Genomic DNA, 22,663 nt, shown 5'->3' with positions numbered 1-22,663 from the left:
TGATGGCCAAAAAAAGATTAAAAATACAATTAAGACCATTTTGACAAAAGATACAAATATTAGTGGCCAAAATTATTATTAACTCAAAATTAAAGAATAAATTTCAAAAAAGAAATAGAAAACCTTTGAAATATTATTTTAATTATTTTTCTTTGTTTTTGGTAGAAATTTCATCCTCGTCCCGAATGATCAAACCTAATTTCGCTAAAAAGTAAACACATTATGTTGACCGGCATGCAGATAATTAAGGACAGAGAAGATAGTAAGTCAATAGTCAATATCTTTTTAATTACATTACTGTATTTAAGCAGACCCAACTAGAACTAGAAATTTAACCAAATTAAACATGGAAGAATCCACCCTTTTTTACTCATCTCTTGCTCTTCTTTTTCTTTTCCTGGCTTTCAACTTATTGTTTCAATCAAAACATCGCCATGAAAACTTGCCGCCCAGTCCGCTTTCCCTTCCCATCATTGGCCACCTTCACTTGCTAATAAACCCACCTCTTCACCGTCCCTTCCTCCAGCTTTCGAAAAAGCTCGGTCCAGTCTTTTCTCTTCGCTTGGGTTCACGCCTTGCCGTGGTCGTTTCATCACTCTCAGTGATCCAGGAATGCTTAACCAAGAACGATATCGTCTTAGCCAATCGCCCCAACTTGCTGTTGAGCAAACACCTGGGTTATAACCACACCACCGTCGTAAGCGCGCCATATGGTGATTATTGGCGTAACCTCCGTCGTATTTGTACAATCGAAATCTTCTCACCGAATCGTCTCAACAAGTTCCACGGTATCAGAAAAGATGAAGTGCGAAGATTGTTGTTGAAACTATCTCATAACTCGCGAGAAGCTTTTGCCAAGGTAGAGCTTAAATCAATGTTTACTGACTTGATACTTAATAATCTCATGCGAATGATGGCCGGAAAGATATATTTTGGTGAAGATGTTAGTGATGACGGTGAGGCAAAGGAGTTTAGGGAGCTCATAGCAGAGGTGGTTGAATATTCTGGCGCAGGGAATCCGGCAGATTATCTGCCAATACTGAATTGGGCTGGTAATTATGAGAAGAAACTGTTGGAGCTCTTTAAGAGGATGGATGGTTTCTTGCAAGGGCTAATCGATGAACGTCGAAATGCAAATGGAGGAAATATGATGATCGATCATCTCCTTTCTTTACAAGAATCGGAGCCTGAGAACTACACCGATCAGACTATCAAAGGGCTTATAGTTGTAAGTCAAGTTATACTCAGTTTTTTAAAAGGCACCAAGGAAATATACATGATGATTGATACCATCTCCTTGCTTTGTAGGTATTGCTTTTCGCCGGAACTGACACATCGGCGGTGACGTTAGAGTGGGCCATGTCGAACTTACTGAATAACCCAGAGGTGTTGAAGAAAGCGAAGGCGGAAATCGATGCTCAAGTTGGTGAAGAAAGGTTGATTGATGAATCGGATATTGCTAAGCTACCTTACCTTCAAAACATCATGTCGGAGACCCTTAGACTATACCCGGCCGCCCCACTTCTAGTGCCTCATAAAACATCCGATGACTGTACCATAGGTGGGTATAATGTGCCTAGCAACACCATTGTGTTAATCAATGCATGGGCGATACAAAGAGACCCTGAGTTGTGGGATGATCCGTCGAGTTTCAAGCCGGAAAGGTTTGAGAGTGAAAGTAAAGATCATGGGCACAAGTACTTGCCTTTTGGTATGGGAAGGAGGGCATGTCCTGGGGCAAGCATGGCTCACCGTATGGTCAACTTAACTTTGGGGTCATTGATCCAATGCTTCGAATGGAAAAGGGTAGGTGTGGAAGAAATTGATATGACCGAAGGTAAAGGAGTCACCATGCCCAAAGTTGAGCCATTGGAAGCGATGTGCAAGGCACGCGCCATCCTCCACAAGGATCTTTATAGGGCAGCTTAGAAGAGTTTTATATATTGCAAAATTATATGGCGTATAATGTTTTTTCATCTAGTTTTAATGTTTAGACTATAAATGTCGGAAGCTGCTTTTTATGAAATTTTTAATTATCCTATGCTATGGATATAAGATATTAGTATAACATACCAAAAAGAGTTGTTTCATTTCATAGCCTCTACCTTTAAAACCGAGTAACGTAGAATTTATAAAAACATGTTGAATTTTGCGCACTGTGTTTTTAATTAATTCAATTGGTCATATATAATTATTTGTAGCAGTTAATTGCTTCTACCGAATTATAAAATTATTTATTTATCCGATTTACAATAATTTACATTACCAACCCAAACTATTTCCAAATTCCAACTGCAAGGTACTGGATCAGTGAGCCATTCTGCTCAGTACGTTGTTTTTAAGTTGATATTGCTGATGCCTTGAGAAGGTTGATACTATTGAGATAGTCTAAATCCAGTGAAAAATGAAAATGAATTAAAAGGTGTTTGGTTTGGAGTAGAGGTGTTCATGGGCCGGGCCAGGCTCAGAAAAAATTTTCGACCCGGGCCCGGGCTAAAATATGGGCCTAGAATTTTGCCTGGGCCTGGCCCGGAAAAAATTTATAAGCCTGGGCCCGGCCCGGCCCGGCCCGTTTTTTAAATAAATACCAAAAATTTATTTTAAAAATTAAAACAAAAATTTAAAAAAAGTATTTTAAAAATATTTTTAAATTAAAAAAATTTTAAAAAAAGTATTTTAAAAGTATTTTAAAATTAAAAAAATTTTAAAAATAAAAATATTTATTATATTCGGGCCGGGCCCGGGCCAAAAAAGTGGTGCCCGAGGCCCGGCCCGTTTTTTAATTGGGCCTCGTTTTTTTGCCCAAGCTCATATTTCGGGCCTATATTTTTACCTAAACCCTCCCATATTTTAGGCGGACCGTCGGGCCGGGCCGGGCCGCCCGACCCATGAGCACCTCTAGTTTGGAGAGTGTTTTGATACTTAAATTAGTAAAGACAAAATGGATAAAAATAATTTTAAAAAGGATTACAAATAAGGGTGGAATAAAAGTTTGTATGTACGTGGGTTTTTTATTGAAATAGGTTAAAAAAATTTAGTACTAAAATAGGTCGTCAGAAAGATTATTTACGAAAATGGTACATTTTTTTTATTGGCACCTATCTCAGAGACGCCAATGAATTAAAAAATATTAATTTTTTTCTCTAATGGCGCCTATCTAATAGGCGCCAATGTATATTTTATATTAAAATTTTTTAATAAAATATAATTATTTTTTCCCGGGTCAATAAATGACCTGGTACAATACAAAGTAGTGGCGCCTATCTCAGAGGCGCCAATGGTGGTGCCTATCTGACAGGCGCCATTAGTGGTGCCATGTTGAGAGGTGTCAATGGTCTTATTTTAGGGTTTTTTACTGAAATAGGCCAAAAAAAAATTTTGTACTAAAATAGGTTGTCAAAAAGATTATTTACGAAAATGATATACTTTTTTCATTGGTGCCTATCTCAGAGGCGCCAATGAATTAAAAACTATTAATTTTTTTGAATAAAATATTTTTTTATTTTTTTGAAAAAAATTTAAATAAAAATACGGGTCAAAATACGATCAACGGGTCGGGTCGGGTCTGGTGGCCCCTGTCAGGTAGGCGCCACTAATTGTGCCTCATAGAGAGGCACCATTAAAAATGCCTCATAGGGAGGCGCCAATGGGTGGCCTTCTGCCCACCGCTGCACCGCTGCAAGAGCAGCATGGTGTTGTCCCTTCAACACCATAATTTTTAGCCTATAAGGAAATGGTCCCCAAGCATGCAATGGACGGTAGAGAGAAAAAAAAAAGAGAGAAAGGAGAAGAAGAGAAGAAAAAAAAGAAAGAAAAAAAAAGGTAATATATTATTTTAGTAAATAATTTTTTTATAATTTAAAGAGTTTAATTAAGATATTGTGAATTTTTTGTTATTAATTATTAATTATAAATTATTTATGTTTAGTGTTTATAGTTTGGATTAGTATTTTGTATGAATATTCTAATTTTTTTGTATGAATATTGTAATTTTGTATGAATATTATAATTATTTTATAATTAATTTTGTATTTATAGTTTTGGATTAGTATTTTGTATGAATATTGTAATATTTTAATTTTTTGTATGAATATTGTAATTTTTTATGAATATTGTAATTTTTTTGTATGAATATTGTAATTTTGTAATTTTGTATGACTATTGTAATATCGTATTTTTTGTAGGATTATTGTAATTATTTTATAATTAATTTGTTAGTAATTTAGGATTATGTTATAAATTTTTGTGTTTGTAATTATTTAAAATTTAATTTATTAGTAATTTAGGATTAAGCTATAAATTATTGTGTTTAGTTTAGTATTTGGTGAGTTTAACATATAAGTTTATAAAAAAATTAAAAATCAATTTATTAAAAGTTTAATTATAACTGATTTTTTTAATCATATAGTTGTTGTTAACTCATTTAATTTTTATATAATGTAACTTTTATACAATGTAATTTTATTTGATTTTGTATTTATTTAACAGTATTTATTGATTTTTTGAAACAAATTAAATGAATTCATTTTTTTAATTATAGATTTGCAGGAAATGGGTTCTTTGATTAATAATAGTAATCACATATCAAGTACTATTAACGAGATGGTAATAAAATTTTTATTTGATACTCATGTTATTTGTTGAATTAAATTATATTGTATTAACTATTTTGCTAATTTAATAATGTCAGGGTCCGTACCGCATATTGAGTGGCCGTGTTAATAGTGTAGGGTTTCAGCCAGATGAACGCCTAATACCATAGTTAGAGTTAGCCGGGTTCGGATCAGCGGCATTGATCCGAACTTTTGATCTGCGATACGACTTGATTTCCACTTTACTCGAGCGATAGCGTCCGGAGACCTACACATTTCATTTGTCGTGCGAAGAGTGTACCGTCACTCTAGAGGATATTGCAGTACAGCTCGGGCTTCCCATAGACGGAAATGCGGTCACGGGCGTAAGTTCAATCTCTAGGCCGGCTACCTTTTGCTATGAATTACTTGGACGCTCGCCAAGTGAGGGAAATTTACCAGTTTGAGATTTTCATGGCTAAAGACCAATTTTGAGCATTTGCCAAGTAATGCTAATGAATGGGAGGTGATGCAGGCCGTTTGAGCTTACATTATGCACCTTATAGAGGGTGTATTCATGCCGGATGCAAATGGCAGTAAGGTCCACTTGATGTACTTACCCCTATTATCCAATTTGCATAACACTCGTTCATACAGTTGGGGGTTCGCAGTTTTAGCCATTTTGTATCGCGAACTTTGTCGGACGACAGATCCTTCTGCGGTTGACATGGGTGGATGCCTCATACTGCTGCAGTCGTGGGCACTTTACCAGATGCCATTCTTGGCATCCATTAGTCATCAATCATATATATTTCCACTCGTTAATAGGTGATGAATTTTTACTCGTTATAATAATTAGTTGACTTTTTATAATATATTATTCTAACAATTTGTTTCCGTAGATTGAGTACTAATCTGGGTATCGGGAGGTCATACACGGTTCTGATATACCGTTTAATGATTGAGAATCATGCTGGAGAGGGGGTAAGTTTTTCCAATATAAACTTAATTTTATTATTTTATCTCACTCGACCCGCGTTAATATAACAATGTTATTAACTGTGCAGTTCATTTGGATGTCGTATTCTGTTCTAGAAATTATGGCAGCTATCCCCTCATCTGCCCACGTCCACTCAAACCTATGGTGCATTAGCGCACCCATTATAAATTTTGACGCAGTGGAGTGGTATCATGGCAATCGAGTACTCCGGCAGTTCGGTTGCATACAGTATATCCCGACACTGCCAATACAATTGAGGGAGATCCATAGGATGAGAAAGAGGGGGAGGTATGGATATAATTAGGGAGAAGTGCACGAAGAATATATTACGATGTGGAACAACCGGTTCAGGAGGGTACCTCAGATGGATTGTGCTCTAGATTTGCAGCCCTCGTTAGAATACATACAGTGGTACTATGAGATAGGGAAACCATTTCTGCTTGGTAGGCGGTCGATGGTAGTCCCTCCGTATAAGACACGAATTACGCAACCCCTTCCAGATCCGCATCATGCACCAGAGCCAGAACCAGTGCCAGAGACAGAACTACATTCTAGGGATAGTTCTTATCATCTAGAATTGGGGGTGATGACTATTTCGCGAGCTCGTATCCACCTCAGTACTCCGCTCCTTCCGGCCCGTATCCGCCGTCGTACTCCTCTCCTCCCAGCTCAAGTTCATCGATGGCATTTGAGACATGATTTTTCATCTATGTTTCACACACCCCAACATACGGTTGAGAAGAATGTTGATGACCGTAATCGCCCGCAATGTGAGCGTCGAGCTCTACAAAAATATACCCCTAGAACCACACCATCAGACCATCAATTTTAGGGGTTTTTGTAATAAACAACCTCATATTTATGTAATGAATTTTGTTGGCATTTTATTTATCAGATGGAGATAATTTTTTTTGCGTTTTCAATTTAAATAGTCAACTGTGTATTTATATAATGACTTTTTTCCTTTTATGTAAATAAAATTTTTATGTTTTTTTTCATTTTGCAATTTCAAATTACTCAATAACTCAACAAATTGTAGACAAATTTATGATTCAAACCATCAATTTATGTAATGAAGTACATATCAATTTCTACCCGATTGAGACGATTGTCCAAATGGTAGTTTCTGAGCGGGCATTTACTCCGATTATGACCGGCTAATCTGCATACGCCACACAGCGTCCCATCGGATTTCTCCCTAATGTCCACTTCGTTATGGATTCTGGATAATTGCGGATGACCTTTCGGGTTCCTACGCAACCTTTTGTCTGGGACAAGCTCGAAGGTTGTCGGAGGTACCTCCCAAGTAGATAGGTCAGGAAGCACGGAAAACTCGTTTTCCCATACAGGCAACGTGCGTTCGATGGTGTACACTTCATCGATAAATTGTTCTATATTGAGCCCAACTTTAGCACAAGCTGCCATGACATGTGCACATGGATAATGAAGTGTTTGAAACCTCCTGCAATCGCACCATCTGTTTCGTAGATCAACTCCGTAGGACCTAGGTGGTATACCGGGTCGACGACCAATGGTCTCTGTAACTCGAAACGTTTCATTATGTCGTGAATATACTTCTACTGTCATCGACCTCGCCATCCGACATTTTACAATCATTGCATCCCTAATATCTTCGACAAAGACGTGTCCTGCCTCTATCTAGTTCACTTGTTGCTGACACATTCTTGACATCAAAGTAGCCAACCTGTAGAATGTAGTCGAGAAGACAGATGAAATTGGAAGATGTCGTGGTTTTAATAACATAGCGTTGATCCTTTCCACCAAGTTTGTGGTCATTTGACCATAACGAAAGCCCTCGTCAAAACTTTGAGCCCATTTCCACGACTCTATGGTACCCAACCACTACCGAAAAGATGTGTTGGTTTGACCCTCCATGTCACTCTCAAGTCAGGCCATTCTTTGGTGAAAAATGTGTGGCTCTAGCTCGTACGTTGTATATGTATTAAGAAAATTTAAGTTACAGTATTGCTCTAAAACATTAAAACTTATATTGAAAAGATAAGGTAATTCTTTACCCATTCTCACAACTTGTCTCTTCCAGTCTGCATTCTTATAATCTCGCTGGAAGTTAGCCGCAATGTGCCGGATGCAGTAAACAAATCTTCATGGTACACCGGAACGCCTAATGGCTGCAATTAATCATTTCCCTCTATCGGAGATGATGTAAATATTATCGTTGCTAATAACATACCTCGCAGGTTGGTAAGGAAGAATTCCCACGATTCCATGTTCTCCTTATCGACAATGGCAAATGCTATCGAGAGCATGTTCCTGTTGCCGTCTTTAGCAACTACAAGAAGTAGGATCTGTGTGTATTTTTCATATAGCCAGGTTCCATCTACTTGCACAAACAGTTTGCAGCGGGAAATGCACGCACACCTTAATCAAACGTCTAGAACATCCGATGGAAAATTCTTTTTCTCGATTGTAGTTGGTCATCCGGCCCATAATAAGATCGTGTCTGCAACTCAATTACAGTCCCTGGCACGTGTTCCCTCATAACGGCTATCCATCCCTATAACTCATTATACGATGCATCGAAATCTCCGTACAATTGCTCTATTGCCATCTGCTTAGCTATCCATACCTTCCGGTATGATACTCGATACTGGAATCGTGCTTGTATTTTGGCAATCAGTACCGAAACTTTAATGGTCGGCATGTCTTTCACCATTGGCATGATGCACGTACAGATAGTTTTGGAGTCAAGTTTTCGATGATCTTCTGTCATATGTGTTGAAGTACATGTATGAGGCCCAACCAATTTTCGTATTTCCTACATCTGCGACTTCTGGATAAATGTAGCTTGTATCCACCAATTGCAGCCTTCTGCCGACCTCCAACACTCTCCAATATATAATGTTGGTTTAGGCACGATGACATTATAATCTACTGATATATTCATGCTATACCGCTTAATGTCAAATATGCATTCTTCCTTTGCTTTCAAATCTCTGGCCCACCACAACTCCTCTAGATCAGAATATACACCCATTCGGTTAGCAGGTAGTATTTCAGGGTACTCCAAAAACTCGGCTGCCCGTGCCACATCGGGGTTTATCCGAGACATGTGTGCCCTAGGAATATTGTGTATCACAATACGACGAATCTGGTTTCCGACTGAAGACGCGTTAACGTTTCTATCCTCATTCACGCCTTCATCGACAATATCATCCAAGACCTCGTCCACGTCGGGATCACTCTCACTATCCACTTCGTAATCAACAAGATCACTACTATAGTATACATCATCACCAACCATATCAGTCTCGGCTGCAGCATTAAGATAAATATCGATCCCGTGTATAGTTGATTGACTATCAACATACGATACCGGAACCACCATACACAACATTTGAACTCCATCTTCTTCACCTAATGGAGTGGGATCTTCAGTTTCCTCCACACCGGCTAACTCAGCAAATAACTGAATCGGTGTATTTTTTTTACTCTGAGTCCCACAATAAAGAATGACCATTGTCTCCACGTATTCATCGTCTACAAGTTCCATTTCGGTAAATTTTATTGGATCTGTCAAAACTGGAAACTTGTAGAAAACTTTTGATATCCTTCTCCCATAACGTCTATAAATTTTTTCACTAATTTTTTCCTTCATATCATCAAACGAGATATTTCTATTAAATCTCATTGCTACTTGTTTGCGACATTCAAATATGCATCCCACGGTTGTTGTCAAAATTTCTCCATCGAAATAAACGCATACAAAAAACTGGTTCTCCATCTTCAATACTAGATCTGTTAAAAAGAATTTCAAATTTCTTAAAACAGTTTCGAAATGTAAAAAAATTACATAAAATTTTTAATGCAAAATTTTTCATTTAGAAGCTAACAAAATTAATAACCTAACAAAATAATTTTCAAATAATAAAATTACTAACAAGACTCTACATTCTATTTAAAAAGAAATAAACAAAAATACATTATCATTCTTCTTCTTTTCCTTTCTTTTTTTCTTCTACCTTCCTTCTTATTTCTTCCGTTTCTCTGGTAAAAATTATGCCTGTGTTTGGGGGTATATATAGGGAAAAATCAAGCCATTGACGCCTCTCGACATGGCACCACTAATGGTACCTCTCAGATAGGCACCTTTATTGGCGCCTCTGAGATAGACGTCACTACTTTGTATTATACCGGGTCATATACTAACCCGGGAAAAAAATTAATTATATTTTATAAAAAAATTTAATATAAAATATTCATTCATAGGCGTCATTAAAAAAATAGTTTTTAATTCATTGGCGCCTCTGAGATAGGCACCAATACAAAAAGTATACCATTTTCGTAAATAATCTTTCTGACGACGTATTTTAGTACAAAAATTTTTTTAGCCTATTTTAGTAAAAAACCCTATTTTTCCCTATATATACCCCTGAAACACAGACATAATTTTTAGCAGAGCAACGGAAATAAGAAGGAAGGGAGAAGAAAAAAAGAAAGGAAAAGAAGAAGAAGGATAATGTATTTTGGTTTATTTCTTTTTAAATAGAATGTAGAGTCTTGTTAGTAATTTTATTGTTTGAAAGTTATTTTGTTAGGTTATTAATTTTGTTAGCTTCTGAATAAAAAATTTTGCATTAAAAATTTTATGTAATTTTTTTACATTTCGAAAATGTTTTAAGAAATTTAATTTTTTTTTAATAGATCTAGTATTGAAGATGGAGAATCAGTTTTTTGTATGCGTTTATTTCGATAGAGTAATTTTGACAACAACCGTGGGATGTATATTTGAATGTCCAAACAAGTAGCAATGAGATTTAATAGAAATATCTCATTTGATGATATGAAGGAAAAAATTAGTGAAAAAATTTATAGACGTTGTGGGAGAAGGATATCAAAATTTTTTTACAAGTTTCTAGTTTCGACAGATCTAATAAAATTTATCGAAATGGAACTTGTAGATGATGAAGACATGGAGACAATGGTCGCTTTTTATTGTGGGACTCGGAGCAACCAAAATGCACCGATTCAGTTATTTGCTGAGTTAGCCGGTGTGGAGGCAACTGAAGATCCCACTCTATTAGGTGAAGAAGATGGAGTTCAAGCGCCATGTATGGTGGTTCCGGTATCTGATGTTGATAGTCAATACACTATACACGGGATCGATATTGATCTTAATGCTGCAGCCGATACTGATGTGGTTGGTGATGATGTATACTATAGTAATGATCCTGTTGATTACGAAGTTGATAGTGAGAGTGATCCCGTCGTGGACGAGGTCCCGGATGATATTGACGACGAAGGCGTGAATGAGGATGGCATGCCGGCCATTAAAGTTTCGGTACTAATTACCGAAATACAAGCATGATTCCAGTATCGAGTATCATACCGGAAGGCATGGATAGCTAAACAGATGGTAATGGAGCAATTGTACAGAGATTTCAATACATCGTACAATGAGTTATAAGGATGGATAGCCGCTATAAGGGAACACATGTCGGGGACTGTAATTGAGTTGCAGACACGATCTTATTACGGGCCAGATGACCAACTACAATCGAGAAAAAGAATTTTCCATCAGATGTTCTGGACGTTTGATCAATGTGTGCGCGCATTTCCCCACTGTAAATCGTTTGTGCAAGTAGATGGAATCTGGCTATATGGAAAATACACACAGATCCTACTTCTTATTGTTGCTCAAGACGGCAACAGGAACGTGCTCCTGATAGCATTTTTCATCGTCGATAAGGAGAACATGGAATCGTGAGAGTTCTTCCTTACCAACCTGCGGAGGTATGTTATTAGCAACGATAATATTTGCATAATCTTCGATAGAAGGAATAGATTAATTGCAGCCATTAGGCGTTCCGGTGTACCATGGAGATCTGTTTACTGCATCCGGCACATCGCGGCTAACTTCCAGCGAGATTATAGGAATGCAGACTCGAAGAGACAAGTTGTGAGAATGGGTAAAGAATTACCTTATCTTTTCAATATAAGGTAAAATATTTTAGAACAATACCGTAACTTAAATTTTCTTAATACATATGCAGTGCTCGAGCTAGAGCCACACATTTTTCGCCAAAGAATGGCCCGACTTGAGAGTGACATGAGGGTCAAACCAACACATCTTTCCGGCAGTGGTTGGGTATCATGAAGCTGTGGCAATGGGCTCAAAGTTTTGACGAGGGCTTTTGTTATGGTCAAATGACCACAAACTTGGTGGAGGGGATCAACACTGTGTTATTAAAAACACGGCATCTTCCAATTTCATCTATCTTCTCGGCTATGTTCTACAGGTTTGCTACCTTGATGCCAAGAATGGGTCAGCAACAAGTGAACCAGATGGAGGCGAGACACATCTTTGTCGAAGATGTTAGGGATGCAATGGTTGCAAACTGTCGGATGGCGAGGTCAATGACAGTAGAAGTATATTCACGACATAATGAAACATTTCGAGTTACAGAGACCATCGGTCGTCGACCCGGTATACCACTTAGGTCCTACGGAGTTGATCTCCGAAATAGACGGTGCAAATGCAGGAGGTTTCAAACACTTCATTATCCATGTGCACATGTCATGGCAGCTTGTGCTAAAGTTGGGCTCAATGTAGAATAATTTATCGATGAAGTGTACACCATCGAACGCACGTTGCGTGTATGGGAAAACAAGTTCCCCGTGCTTCCTGACTTATCTACTTGGGAGGTACCTCCGACGACCTTCGAGCTTGTCTCAGGCAAAAGGTTGCGTAGGAACCCGAAATGTCATCCGCAATCATCCAGAATCCATAACGAAATGGACATTAGAGAGAAATCTGACGGGAAGCTGTGTGGCGTATGCAGATTAGCCGGTCATAATCGGAGTAAATGCCCGCTCTGAAACTACCATGTTGGACAATCGTCTCAATCGGGTAGAAATTGATATGTACTTCATTACATAAATTGATGGTTTGAATCACAAATTTGTCTACAATTTGTTGCAGTTATGGAGCAATTTGAAATTGCAAAATAAAAAAACCATAAAATTTTATTTACATAAAAGGCAAAAAGTCATTATATAAATACAGAGTTGACTATTTAAATTGCAAACGCAAAAAAATTATCTCCATCTGATAAATAAAATGCCAACAAAATTCATTACATAAATATGAGGTTGTTTATATTACAAAACCCCCTAAAATTGATGGTTTGATGGTGTGGTTCTAGGGGTATATTTTTGTGGAGCTCGACGCTCACGTTACGGGCGATTACGGTGATCAATGTTATCCTCATCCGTATGTTGGGGTGTGTGAAACATAGATGAAAAATCTAATTCTCCATCTTTAATACTAGATCTGTTAAAAAAATTTTAAATTTCTTTAAACATTTTCGAAATGTAAAAAAATTACATAAAATTTTTAATGCAAAATTTTTCATTCAGAAGCTAACAAAATTAATAACCTAACAAAATAACTTTCAAATAATAAAATTACTAACAAGACTCTACATTCTATTTAAAAAGAAATAAACTAAAATACCTTATCCTTCTTCTTCTTTTCCTTTCTTTTTTTCTTCTCCCTTCCTTCTTATTTTTGTTCCTCTGCTAAAAATTGTCTGTGTTTCGGGGGTATATATAGAGAAAAATAAGACCATTGGCGCCTCTCAACATGGCATCACTAATGGCGCCTGTCAGATAGGCACCACCATTGGCGCCTCTGAGATAGGCACCACTATTTTGTATTATACCGGGTCATTTACTGACCCGGGAAAAAAATTAATTATATTTTATTAAAAAAATTTAATATTTTTTAATTTATTGGCGCCTCTGATATAGACGCCAATACAAAAAATGTACTATTTTTGTAAATAATCTTTCTGACGACCTATTTCAATACTAAATTTTTTTTAACCTATTTCAGTATAAAAACCCTATGTACGTGGATAGTTATAGTAGAGGAGTAATTTTTTAATGTTTTAGGCGAATTAGTGGAAGAAACATGTTGAACTTGATTGTGCAAGGTGATCTTTGTTAAAGGCATGAGCGATGTCATCTTAAGGTAGAACCTTACCTGGATTTCGATGTGCCGAGTAGATTGAGTATAGAGCATCCAGTATGAATCTTAGTGTGCAAGGCAATAAACTCCAACTAAATATGATATGAACACATGTCCTCGGATCCTCTTAGCCATAGTGAAAAGTGTGTTTCTCTTAGCCATGTCGACGTATATGGGTCTTGTGTTGGTTGTCCAAGACCACTGTCTCCTAGGCTTAGTCCTGTAGGCTAACATATACATGCATACAAACTACAACTTGATGTCTAATTAATCATGCTAGTGCTACTTTTCCAGTAGTTTTAGGATATTTTTATGTACTTAAATACTACAAGAACCAAAAACAAGAAAAAAATTCATGAACCCTCCTCCATAAATAAGGTCAACCAAAGTCTTCCCTTTCCATCTGCCCCTCCCTTGGTCATTATTGTTATTCATTGCAATTGATTCCTGATGCTTAGACATATACTTATAGCTTCCAGTATACAGGGAACAAACCAGTTTCAATGGAAAAGTTGCTCTTCCTTTACTTACTCTTACCTTTGTTTCTAACACTCCAGTTTTATCCTGTTCCAATTCTGTCCCATCCTTATAATTTTCCAGATAAATTCTTCATCAACTGTGGGTCGGGTTCTAGTTTGCCACAATGCGGCAACAGGAAGTTTGTTGGTGACAAGAATCCCAATTCCTTCTCTGTTGAAATTAGCAAATCTGTCCAAGACACTAACCAGTCCACAACAGAGTTGTCTCTCTACAAAACAACAAGGTTTTACAGACGCCCATTTTCGTATGAGTTCGACATCACTGACAAAGGCCTGCATGCGGTACGCCTTCATTTTTTTCCATTCTTGTCCAACAAGGTAATCTAGCTGATGATTTATTCAATGTTTCAGCTTCCAATAAGTCTCTGGTATCCAATCTTAGTTTCAGAAACATTACTTCTTTCCCTTTGATCAAGGATTTCTTGGTGCCTATCAATTCAGCCAGCTTTAGAATCTACTTCATCCCTGCATTTAGAACATCTTTTGCTTTTGTGAATGCTATAGAAGGTTTTCGTGTTCCAAATCTTAAGGACAACCGAATTCATGTTACTTCAACAGGAAATAAGGGTCCTTTCAAAGGCTTGACCTTTCAGGTACTTAGAACAGTTATGAGGGTTAATGTTGGGGGTCAATCAATTAGTGACCAAAGTGCTGTGGCATCAGTATGGTTAGCTGATGATGACTATATATTTATTGGAAATTCATCAAAAAGGTGTACCTATCTGCAGAATGGTAAGGTAAACTATGTTGATGAAGAAATACCTAACGAAAACTTTACTCTAGCATCTGAAAACTTAGTTCCAAAGGCTGTTTATATGTCTTGCAGAAAAATAATCTTAAATGATGGACAAGCATCAAATTCTACTAACCTTACTTGGCATTTCAAAGTCAGTAAGAATGCCCGTCATCTTGTTCGGGCTCGTTTTTGTGACATTATTGCTCCGGGGGTTAACACAGTGTATTTCAGTCTCTTTATATACAGCAAGTACAAACAAGAAATTAGTCCTAATGAGGATTCTGGTTTTACAGCAATTCCATTCTACTATGATTTTGTAGTTGACTCGGGTGATTCTGACTTTATTGGTATTAGTGTTGTCCTTGGGGAGGAATTAGCGACAGATATATATGCTTACCTGAGTGGACTCGAGATCATGGAGTTTATCAAAGAACCAGGCTTGGAACTAGAAATAAGGCAACCAAAAGAGAAGCGTGCAATATTTATCATAACCGGTTCAGTCGTTGGGTTTCTTGTTATCTGTGGCTTGTTGGTGTTCTCCTTGTTGTGCAAGACTTCGTATGGTGTCCGTACCCTTCGTTTTCTAAGAATGAGCTCTTATCTTGGAACAGGCACAAGATCTGTCAATCCCCCTCAGTTAAAGATGTCTTTTGCTGAAATAGTAGTGGCAACAAAAAACTTCGAGGCCAAATTGCTGATTGGGAAAAGAGGCTTCGGTAAGGTTTATAGAGGAACTCTACGGAATGGTCTCAAAGTGGCAATGAAAAGAAGCGAGTCAAAACATGGTCAGGGCCTTCCAGAATTCCAAACTGAGGTTATGGTTCTATCCAGGATTCGACATCGCCATCTTGTTGCCCTGATTGGGTATTGCAATGAAGGGCCTGAGATGATACTGGTGTATGAGTTCATGGAGAAGGGGAATCTCAGAGACCGTCTTTACAAGTTGCATCAGAATCTGGAGAAATCATCTATATTATCTTCATTGACATGGAATCAAAGGCTTGAAATTTGTATCGGAACAGCTGAGGGTCTTCATTACCTCCACACCAGTTCAGATGGAGGAATCATTCATCGTGATGTTAAGTCCACAAACATATTGCTTGATAAAGGATATGTAGCAAAGGTTGCGGATTTTGGCCTTTCCAAATCAGGTCTGCTTGATCCAGCTGAGCTCAGCATAGGCGTAAAAGGCAGCTTCGGTTATCTCGATCCTGAGTATTTTAAATGCCTTCAGTTCACGGAAAAATCTGATGTTTATTCATTTGGTGTGGTACTCCTGGAAGTGCATTGTGCTAGACCAGCTATCCTTACCTCCCAAAGGATGGAAGAAATAAATTTAGCTGAGTGGGGATTGTCTTGGTTAAAAGAAGGGGAACTTGAAAAGATTATTGATCCTTCAGTGGCAGGCCAGATTAATATTAATTCACTGAGGAAATTCAGTGAAATAGTTGAGAAATGTCTGAAGCCCACTGGAGCCAACAGGCCTACAATGCATGATGTCTACTGGGACTTGAAATACACATTGCAGCTACAGCAAACTGCAGTGTGCCGAGAGCCCCACGAGGACAGCGCCATAGATCCTTCTCTGGACTCATCATCACCAACTTTTCAGCATTTACTGTCAAACAGCTTCCCAATGGAGAAAGATTATGTGCCTATGGAAAAGGATGATGGTTCTGCCACAACATCTAGTGGAGTCTTCTGAGTCTTCTCCCAGCTGAAGATTGATGATGGCAGATAGTCCTCTGCCTAGTAATTTGTCTGTTCTATCACTATGTTGATGTTGAATGTATATTGTTTCTAAGACTTTCATTGAGTTCACGCACATTTGTATTAATACAGCCTTATTTTCATGTTGTGTATGTGTAGTGCAATTCTGTCCAAAATTATCAACTCTAGTGGGTGATATTCAAGTGATGTTTTTGAATGTAAAAGCAAGCAATTTCTAGGAAACTGGTTTTTGCTAATCCCTTATTTTCAAACCAACTAAAATATCAGGGATTAAACTACAAATACTAATGGGGTCTATTGCATCAAGGAATAAAGTTAAGAAATGAAATGTTCTGGGGCCAAACCGATCTTATCCTTGATTCCAAGCTTTTCCAGGGCATTAAATAATTTCTCTCTAACAAAATGCAATTCAACGTCAACTAGAAATCTCTTTTCTAAACAGTGGCAATGCACGTTTATCACTTAACTTTAATTCGCCCAACCAGCATTCTCTTATACACTTCACTGTGAAAGTTTCAACAACCCAGATCTCTTGTGAAAAATGCTCAACTCTTTAATGGTTATGTTCTCACTTCTTCCACTACTCTTGTTTTGTTCACTCTTTCTTCTCTCACCAGCTGAGCCTGCAGCTGTTGATGATACCTACACCCTTCCATATGAATACTTCATTAACTGTGGATCAAAGTCCAGAGTGACCTTTGGAATCAGGAACTTCACCCAAGACCGAAATTTGGGTCCCTTCTCATGCAAAGGAAGCAAACCTGTCCGAGACACTAAATCTTCAGCTTATACACATTTGTTATATCAAACAGCAAGAATATTCAGACACCCTTGGCCTTATAAGCTTAGAATAAGGCGAAGCGGCACGTACCTGGTACGACTTCATTTCTTTGCTTTTTCATCATCATCTATCATCTTGGCGGATGCTGTGTTTAACGTCACTGCTAAAGCTGAGTCTGCTGATGCTGATGCCTCAGCTCCATGGTTCTTACTGTTGTCAAAGTTTAAGATGAAAAATAGTAATGAACCACCAGTAGTTAAGGAATTCTTGCTTAGAATTGGAGCTGGTGAGTTTGTGATCTACTTCGTACCTTCGGGAATATCATGTTTGGCTTTTGTAAACGCCATTGAAGTCTTTCTTGCACCCACTGGCTTCATCCCTGATAATGCCGTACGCATCAATTCCTCAGGGATTAAAGGCAATTACAGCGGTTTGCTTTCTAAACTCTTGCAGAAAATTTATAGGATCAATGTTGGAGGTCCCAACGTCACAGAGAAGACTGATACACTTATGAGGCATTGGATAGCAGATGACCAGTTTTTGCTCCTTCCAGGCTCTGCTGAAAACAAGCAAACCAGCTATGACCAACTAGAATTTGAACGTGGAGCTAATGGTTCAACTAAGTATATCGCCCCAGAGGATGTCTATGGGACTGCCAAAGAGTTGAATCCAAAATTTTCAAATATTACTTGGCGTTTTAAAGTCGGTGAGAATGCCAGGTACTTTGTTCGGGCACATTTCTGTGATTTCATTAATCCTTCTCTTAGTTATCCTGGGCTCAATCTCTGTATCAATGAAAATTTTTGTGAGTGGATCAGTCCAAATGAGGCAGTTAATCAGCTGACAGCTCCATTTTATGCTGATTTTGTTGTTGCTTCTGGCAAAACTGGAAATATCGACATAACAGTCGGTCCTCATATAAATGGTACAAGTGAAACTGCTTTTTTGAATGGCCTTGAGATTATGCAGCTAATGGAAAACTCGTATTCATCTTTCGTGCCGCCCAAGCCCAGAAAGAAGATTCTGGTCATTATAGCAGTTTCACTTGGTCTGACATTTGCATTCATTATAATGGCGGTGGTGATGATTCGTCTAGTTTGCATGAAAGAAGATCGGGATACAACTCCGCGTTTGCCATCTTCTTTAGCTCTTCTTGGATACGGCAGTGGAAATGACATGTCAACTGGTAGAACTGCAGGTCTTAGTCTGTGCCTTGAACTAAGGATACCCTTTGCTGAAATACAGCAAGCAACACAAGATTTTGACTCGAAATGTTTCGTTGGTGAGGGTGGATTCGGTAAAGTATACGAAGGAACACTTCGTGGCGAGAAAGTTGCTGTTAAACGGAGGGAACCAGGACACAAGCAAGGTCTTGCAGAATTCCAGACTGAGATAATGGTACTTTCTCAAGCTCGCCATCGTAACCTTGTTTCCTTGATTGGATACTGTGATGAAAAGTCTGAGATGATATTAGTTTATGAATTCATGGAAAAGGGGAATCTTAAAGATAATCTTTACGACAAAGATGGCTGTTCTAAACAAAATGGATTGTCATGGGAGAAAAGACTTGAAATCTGCATTGACTCAGCAGCAGCCCTCCATCACCTGCACACAGGTTCCCCTGTGAAAATTGTTCACCGAGATGTCAAGTCAACAAACATCTTGCTTGATGAAAATTACACAGCTAAAGTATCTGATTTTGGTATTTCGAAATCAAGCAGTCCTGATCATGCGCTGGATAATACAGGTGTAAAAGGTAGCATTGGCTACATCGATCCAGACTATTTCATGTCTTTAGAGTTGACAGAAAAGTCCGACGTGTACTCTTTTGGAGTGGTACTTCTAGAAGTTCTTTGTGCTAGACCAGCTATTATCAACTCTCCTCAGAAGGAAGAGGTGAACCTAGCAGATTGGGGCTTGCACTGCCTAAAGAAACGGCAACTTGAAAAGATTATTGATCCTTTCCTGGTGGATAAAATAAACTCAAATTCATTGAGAAAATTTGGTGAAGTAGTTCAGAAGTGCTTGGAGGCAAAGGGTAGTGAGAGGCCTACTATGAGCGATGTTATGTGGGACTTGAAATATGCATTGACTCTACATACAGGAATAACCAGAGAAGAGCCTGATGAAACCACAACAAATGCTTCATTGCAATTTGGGTTACCTGTTCTTCTCCATTTACCAACTACTAGCTTCCCAGGAGAGGAAAATGAACAGTCCATAGTAGCTAACAGTGGCTCAGAGAAATCTGCTAGTGAAGTGTTCTCCCAGGAGAAGTTTGCTGGTGCCAAATAATCTCCATTAATTCAAGCTAACAAATATGATTGCTGCAGTTCCAGAGAAGTGTGTTCCTCCAAATAACATCACTCAGATGCTGGTAATCTTTTGAATGTCAGAATAATAATCTTCTTGTTCTTAGGTTTGCTTTTAGCCAGGAAGATTTCGTTTCCTTAAATTGTATGCTTGACTAATATAAGGGCATTTAAAAGCTGCTATGAATCTGAATGACCAAGACATGCAGGTTTCTATATGAACACCAGCAAATAATCGAGGTTCAATGTGAAAACAAAATCAATCAGGTTCCTCTTCTGCTTGTTGATGGATGATGTTGGTCATGTATGAAGTGCTTGTAATATAAATATCCAAGCAGTAAATGGATGTTTACATATGATTTGCTTCCATTTAAACCTAGTCTTCTAACTTGTTGATCCAGGCAGGGTTTTCATAAAACCTCTCAAGCTAAAGTTAAATTCTAACCTCAGTACTTACAGAGTTTCAAAGTTGACAGCATCAAGTTTCAAGTTTCATTAATGGTTTTTGTTTACTTCCAGTCACTCACAGGAACTTTTTGAATCCCAAAGGTTCTCTGCAAAATCAAAAGGTCTTCAATATCAGTCATCATATACAACAATGACATGTCAAATTCAGAAAGTCTTACTGAGATTAAACTTTACCAGGAAACGATGGCGGCTGAATATAACCTTCAGCCAAGTCCAACTAACATATCCATGAATCTATGACAAAGGTCATGTAAAACCGGCTTTAGGAGATGATTGCTTGAATAGCAAGAGTTTTGGTTTTTCAGAAGCATCAAGATGACATGAGATTGCAGATGGTTAATTAATAGTTAGCTGAGTTATGGATTCTTAGCTTCAGACCAGTGACCATGGGTACAAAACTAACAATATCCAAAATATTAATAATTATAATAGTAATGCAGCAAATTCTAGACGCTCATATGGTCTGAAAACAGAAGATGTGAAAAATACCAGCTGGTAAGGTAACCGGCAAGTACTATCTATAATCACATATTTATTAAATGGTTAAAACAAAACAATGCACAGATGGCAAACAGCATTTCCTTAACAAGCTGAAGCTGACTTCTCTGAACAAAGCAGTTCCTTGACCGCCACCAGGTCAGGAAGAACAATAGCACCGGATTTTCTCCACTCCTCAGCATCAGGAGTTCTGAACCTATCCAATAACAAGGCATTCATCCCCACACTCCTTGCTGGTACATAATCTTTGCGCATGCTGTCACCAATGTGCAGAGTCTCTTCTGGAGCAATATTTCCAGCCCTTTGAAGAGCAATCTCGTAGATCCGGGGGTCTGGTTTCTCTACACCTTCAAGACCAGAGAACACACCAAAGTCCCACTCTGTTCCCTGGTTCAAACCCAAGGCTGGAAGAATCACATCTTGGTACCGATATTCAGCATTGCTTATAATCCCCACTTTAATACCCTTTTCACGAGCCCATCTCAGGAAGGGTTGTGAGTCCGAAAATACCGTATAGGGTGCGGATGAGCCAAAGGAAGCATATATGCGTCTAAATATCTTCTCAAATGTCTCCTCATCGTACTCGTATCCTGCTCTGACAAATGAATCTCTAACACAAGTTTTCCACCAAACAATGTTAGGCATTTTTGCTGCAAACCCAAAACACGGATACTTGTTCACCATCTCTGTATACGCAAGCTTGAAACCTTGATGCACGCGTTTATAGTCGGGGCATGGCAACCCAACAGATTTGGCTGCCATGCAGTAGTAATCACCAAGCTCCCCTTTATAAGCTATGAGAGTCCCAGTAACATCCACAGTGATACATCGCAATCTGGATAAAAGGGACATTGCAATAGCAATGGCGCAGATCCAAAAATGTAAATAAAGAAGATTTAGATACCTATAGGATGTTTTGATTGGCCCAATCCTCAATCAAACGGAGAAATTGAGCAGAATCTGGATGAAGTGTCGGAGGGCTGAAATCAGAAATTGCCGCTGTTTTGTATTAGCTTCAGCTTCGCCTCAACTACTAGTACTTCCCTTTAATTTTCTCGCAAAACTCGGATCTCAGCCAACGACTCTCTCTAAAATGCCAAACCCAACACGAAAACTGTAATTTCTTTTTCCCTCTTTATTATTTATATAAATTAAAATTTGATAATGAAATTTGAGCAGGCACTGTGTAAATATCAATGAAATTAATACTAGGTTTTGGTGCAAAAAGTGCAAATGGAAGTGTGCAAACGTAATACCAATGGCAGTACCTAGATATTGGAAAACAGCGACAAAAACCATGGACGGTTTAGGTTTTTAGCAAACCCACAACAAAGAACTTGTATTTGAGCCTAAAGGGAAAATATGTCATCATGGGTTGGGCTACCCGCCCGGCCCGACGGTCCGCCCAAAAAATAGAAAAATTCGGGTAAAAATATAGGTCCGAAATATGAGTTTGGTAAAAAATGAGGCTCGTTTAGAAAACGGGTCGAGCTTCAGGTAAAACTTTTTCAGCCCGGCCCGACCCGAATTATATATTAAATATATATTTTTATTTTATTATTAATTTGGCTATTATTTTAGTTCTAATTTGTTTCAATTTTAATATAACCACTTTTTATTATATTTTTAATTTGTGTATTATTTTAGGAATTGTTTTAGTCTCATTTTTTATTTGTTTTAATATTTCTTTTAAAATTTTTTATTTAATGAAATAAGCTAAAAAAAATTAATATGGGTCGGGCCGGGCCGGGCTCAGGCTAGCAATTTTCTTTCGGGCCGAGTTTGGACAAAATTTTAGGCCCAGGCCCAGGCCCAACCCTAAATATAGGTCTAAAAATTTATCCAATCTCGGCCCGAACCCCGCCCGGCCCATGATCACCTCTAATCTAGATTTGCATTTCTTAAATCTATTTTTCTCACAAAATTTCGTACTAGGATTTATCAAATTTTGATGCTTGAAATCTAAAACCTATAGTATCTATACATGACTATTATTATTAATTTTACATTAATTCT

General features: G+C 38.0%; 5 protein-coding genes across 5 annotated transcripts; 3 read left to right on the top strand and 2 right to left on the bottom strand.

Moving 5' to 3' along the window:
• The first annotated feature begins 318 nt into the window (after positions 1–318).
• LOC107913329 (cytochrome P450 81Q32) lies at positions 319–2,150 on the top strand. Its single transcript, XM_016841883.2, has 2 exons — positions 319–1,228; positions 1,309–2,150. Exons 1-2 carry the CDS (start codon positions 347–349, stop codon positions 1,927–1,929), a joined length of 1,503 nt encoding a protein of 500 aa, XP_016697372.1. The 5' UTR covers positions 319–346; the 3' UTR covers positions 1,930–2,150.
• Positions 2,151–6,636: 4,486 nt separating this feature from the next.
• Positions 6,637–7,170, bottom strand: LOC121223167 (uncharacterized). Its single transcript, XM_041104260.1, has one exon. It carries the CDS (start codon positions 7,168–7,170, stop codon positions 6,637–6,639), a length of 534 nt encoding a protein of 177 aa, XP_040960194.1.
• A 5,881-nt stretch (positions 7,171–13,051) lies between these two features.
• Positions 13,052–16,801, top strand: LOC121223040 (probable receptor-like protein kinase At5g24010). The gene has a single exon (XM_041103968.1). The coding sequence runs from the start codon at positions 14,730–14,732 to the stop codon at positions 16,560–16,562; it is 1,833 nt and encodes a 610-aa protein (XP_040959902.1). The 5' UTR covers positions 13,052–14,729; the 3' UTR covers positions 16,563–16,801.
• A 659-nt stretch (positions 16,802–17,460) lies between these two features.
• Positions 17,461–20,210, top strand: LOC107900387 (probable receptor-like protein kinase At5g24010). The gene has a single exon (XM_016826005.2). The coding sequence runs from the start codon at positions 17,598–17,600 to the stop codon at positions 19,662–19,664; it is 2,067 nt and encodes a 688-aa protein (XP_016681494.2). The 5' UTR covers positions 17,461–17,597; the 3' UTR covers positions 19,665–20,210.
• Positions 20,211–20,556: 346 nt separating this feature from the next.
• On the bottom strand, positions 20,557–21,964 carry LOC107900399 (haloacid dehalogenase-like hydrolase domain-containing protein 3). The gene has a single exon (XM_016826015.2). It carries the CDS (start codon positions 21,497–21,499, stop codon positions 20,732–20,734), a length of 768 nt encoding a protein of 255 aa, XP_016681504.2. The 5' UTR covers positions 21,500–21,964; the 3' UTR covers positions 20,557–20,731.
• Positions 21,965–22,663: the final 699 nt, after the last annotated feature.

The sequence above is a fragment of the Gossypium hirsutum genome, chromosome D11, assembly GCF_007990345.1.
Source record: "Gossypium hirsutum isolate 1008001.06 chromosome D11, Gossypium_hirsutum_v2.1, whole genome shotgun sequence".
NCBI lineage: Eukaryota > Viridiplantae > Streptophyta > Magnoliopsida > Malvales > Malvaceae > Gossypium > Gossypium hirsutum.
The sequence above is the reverse complement of the archived record's forward strand: the minus strand, read 5'-3'. Positions and strand labels throughout refer to the sequence as shown.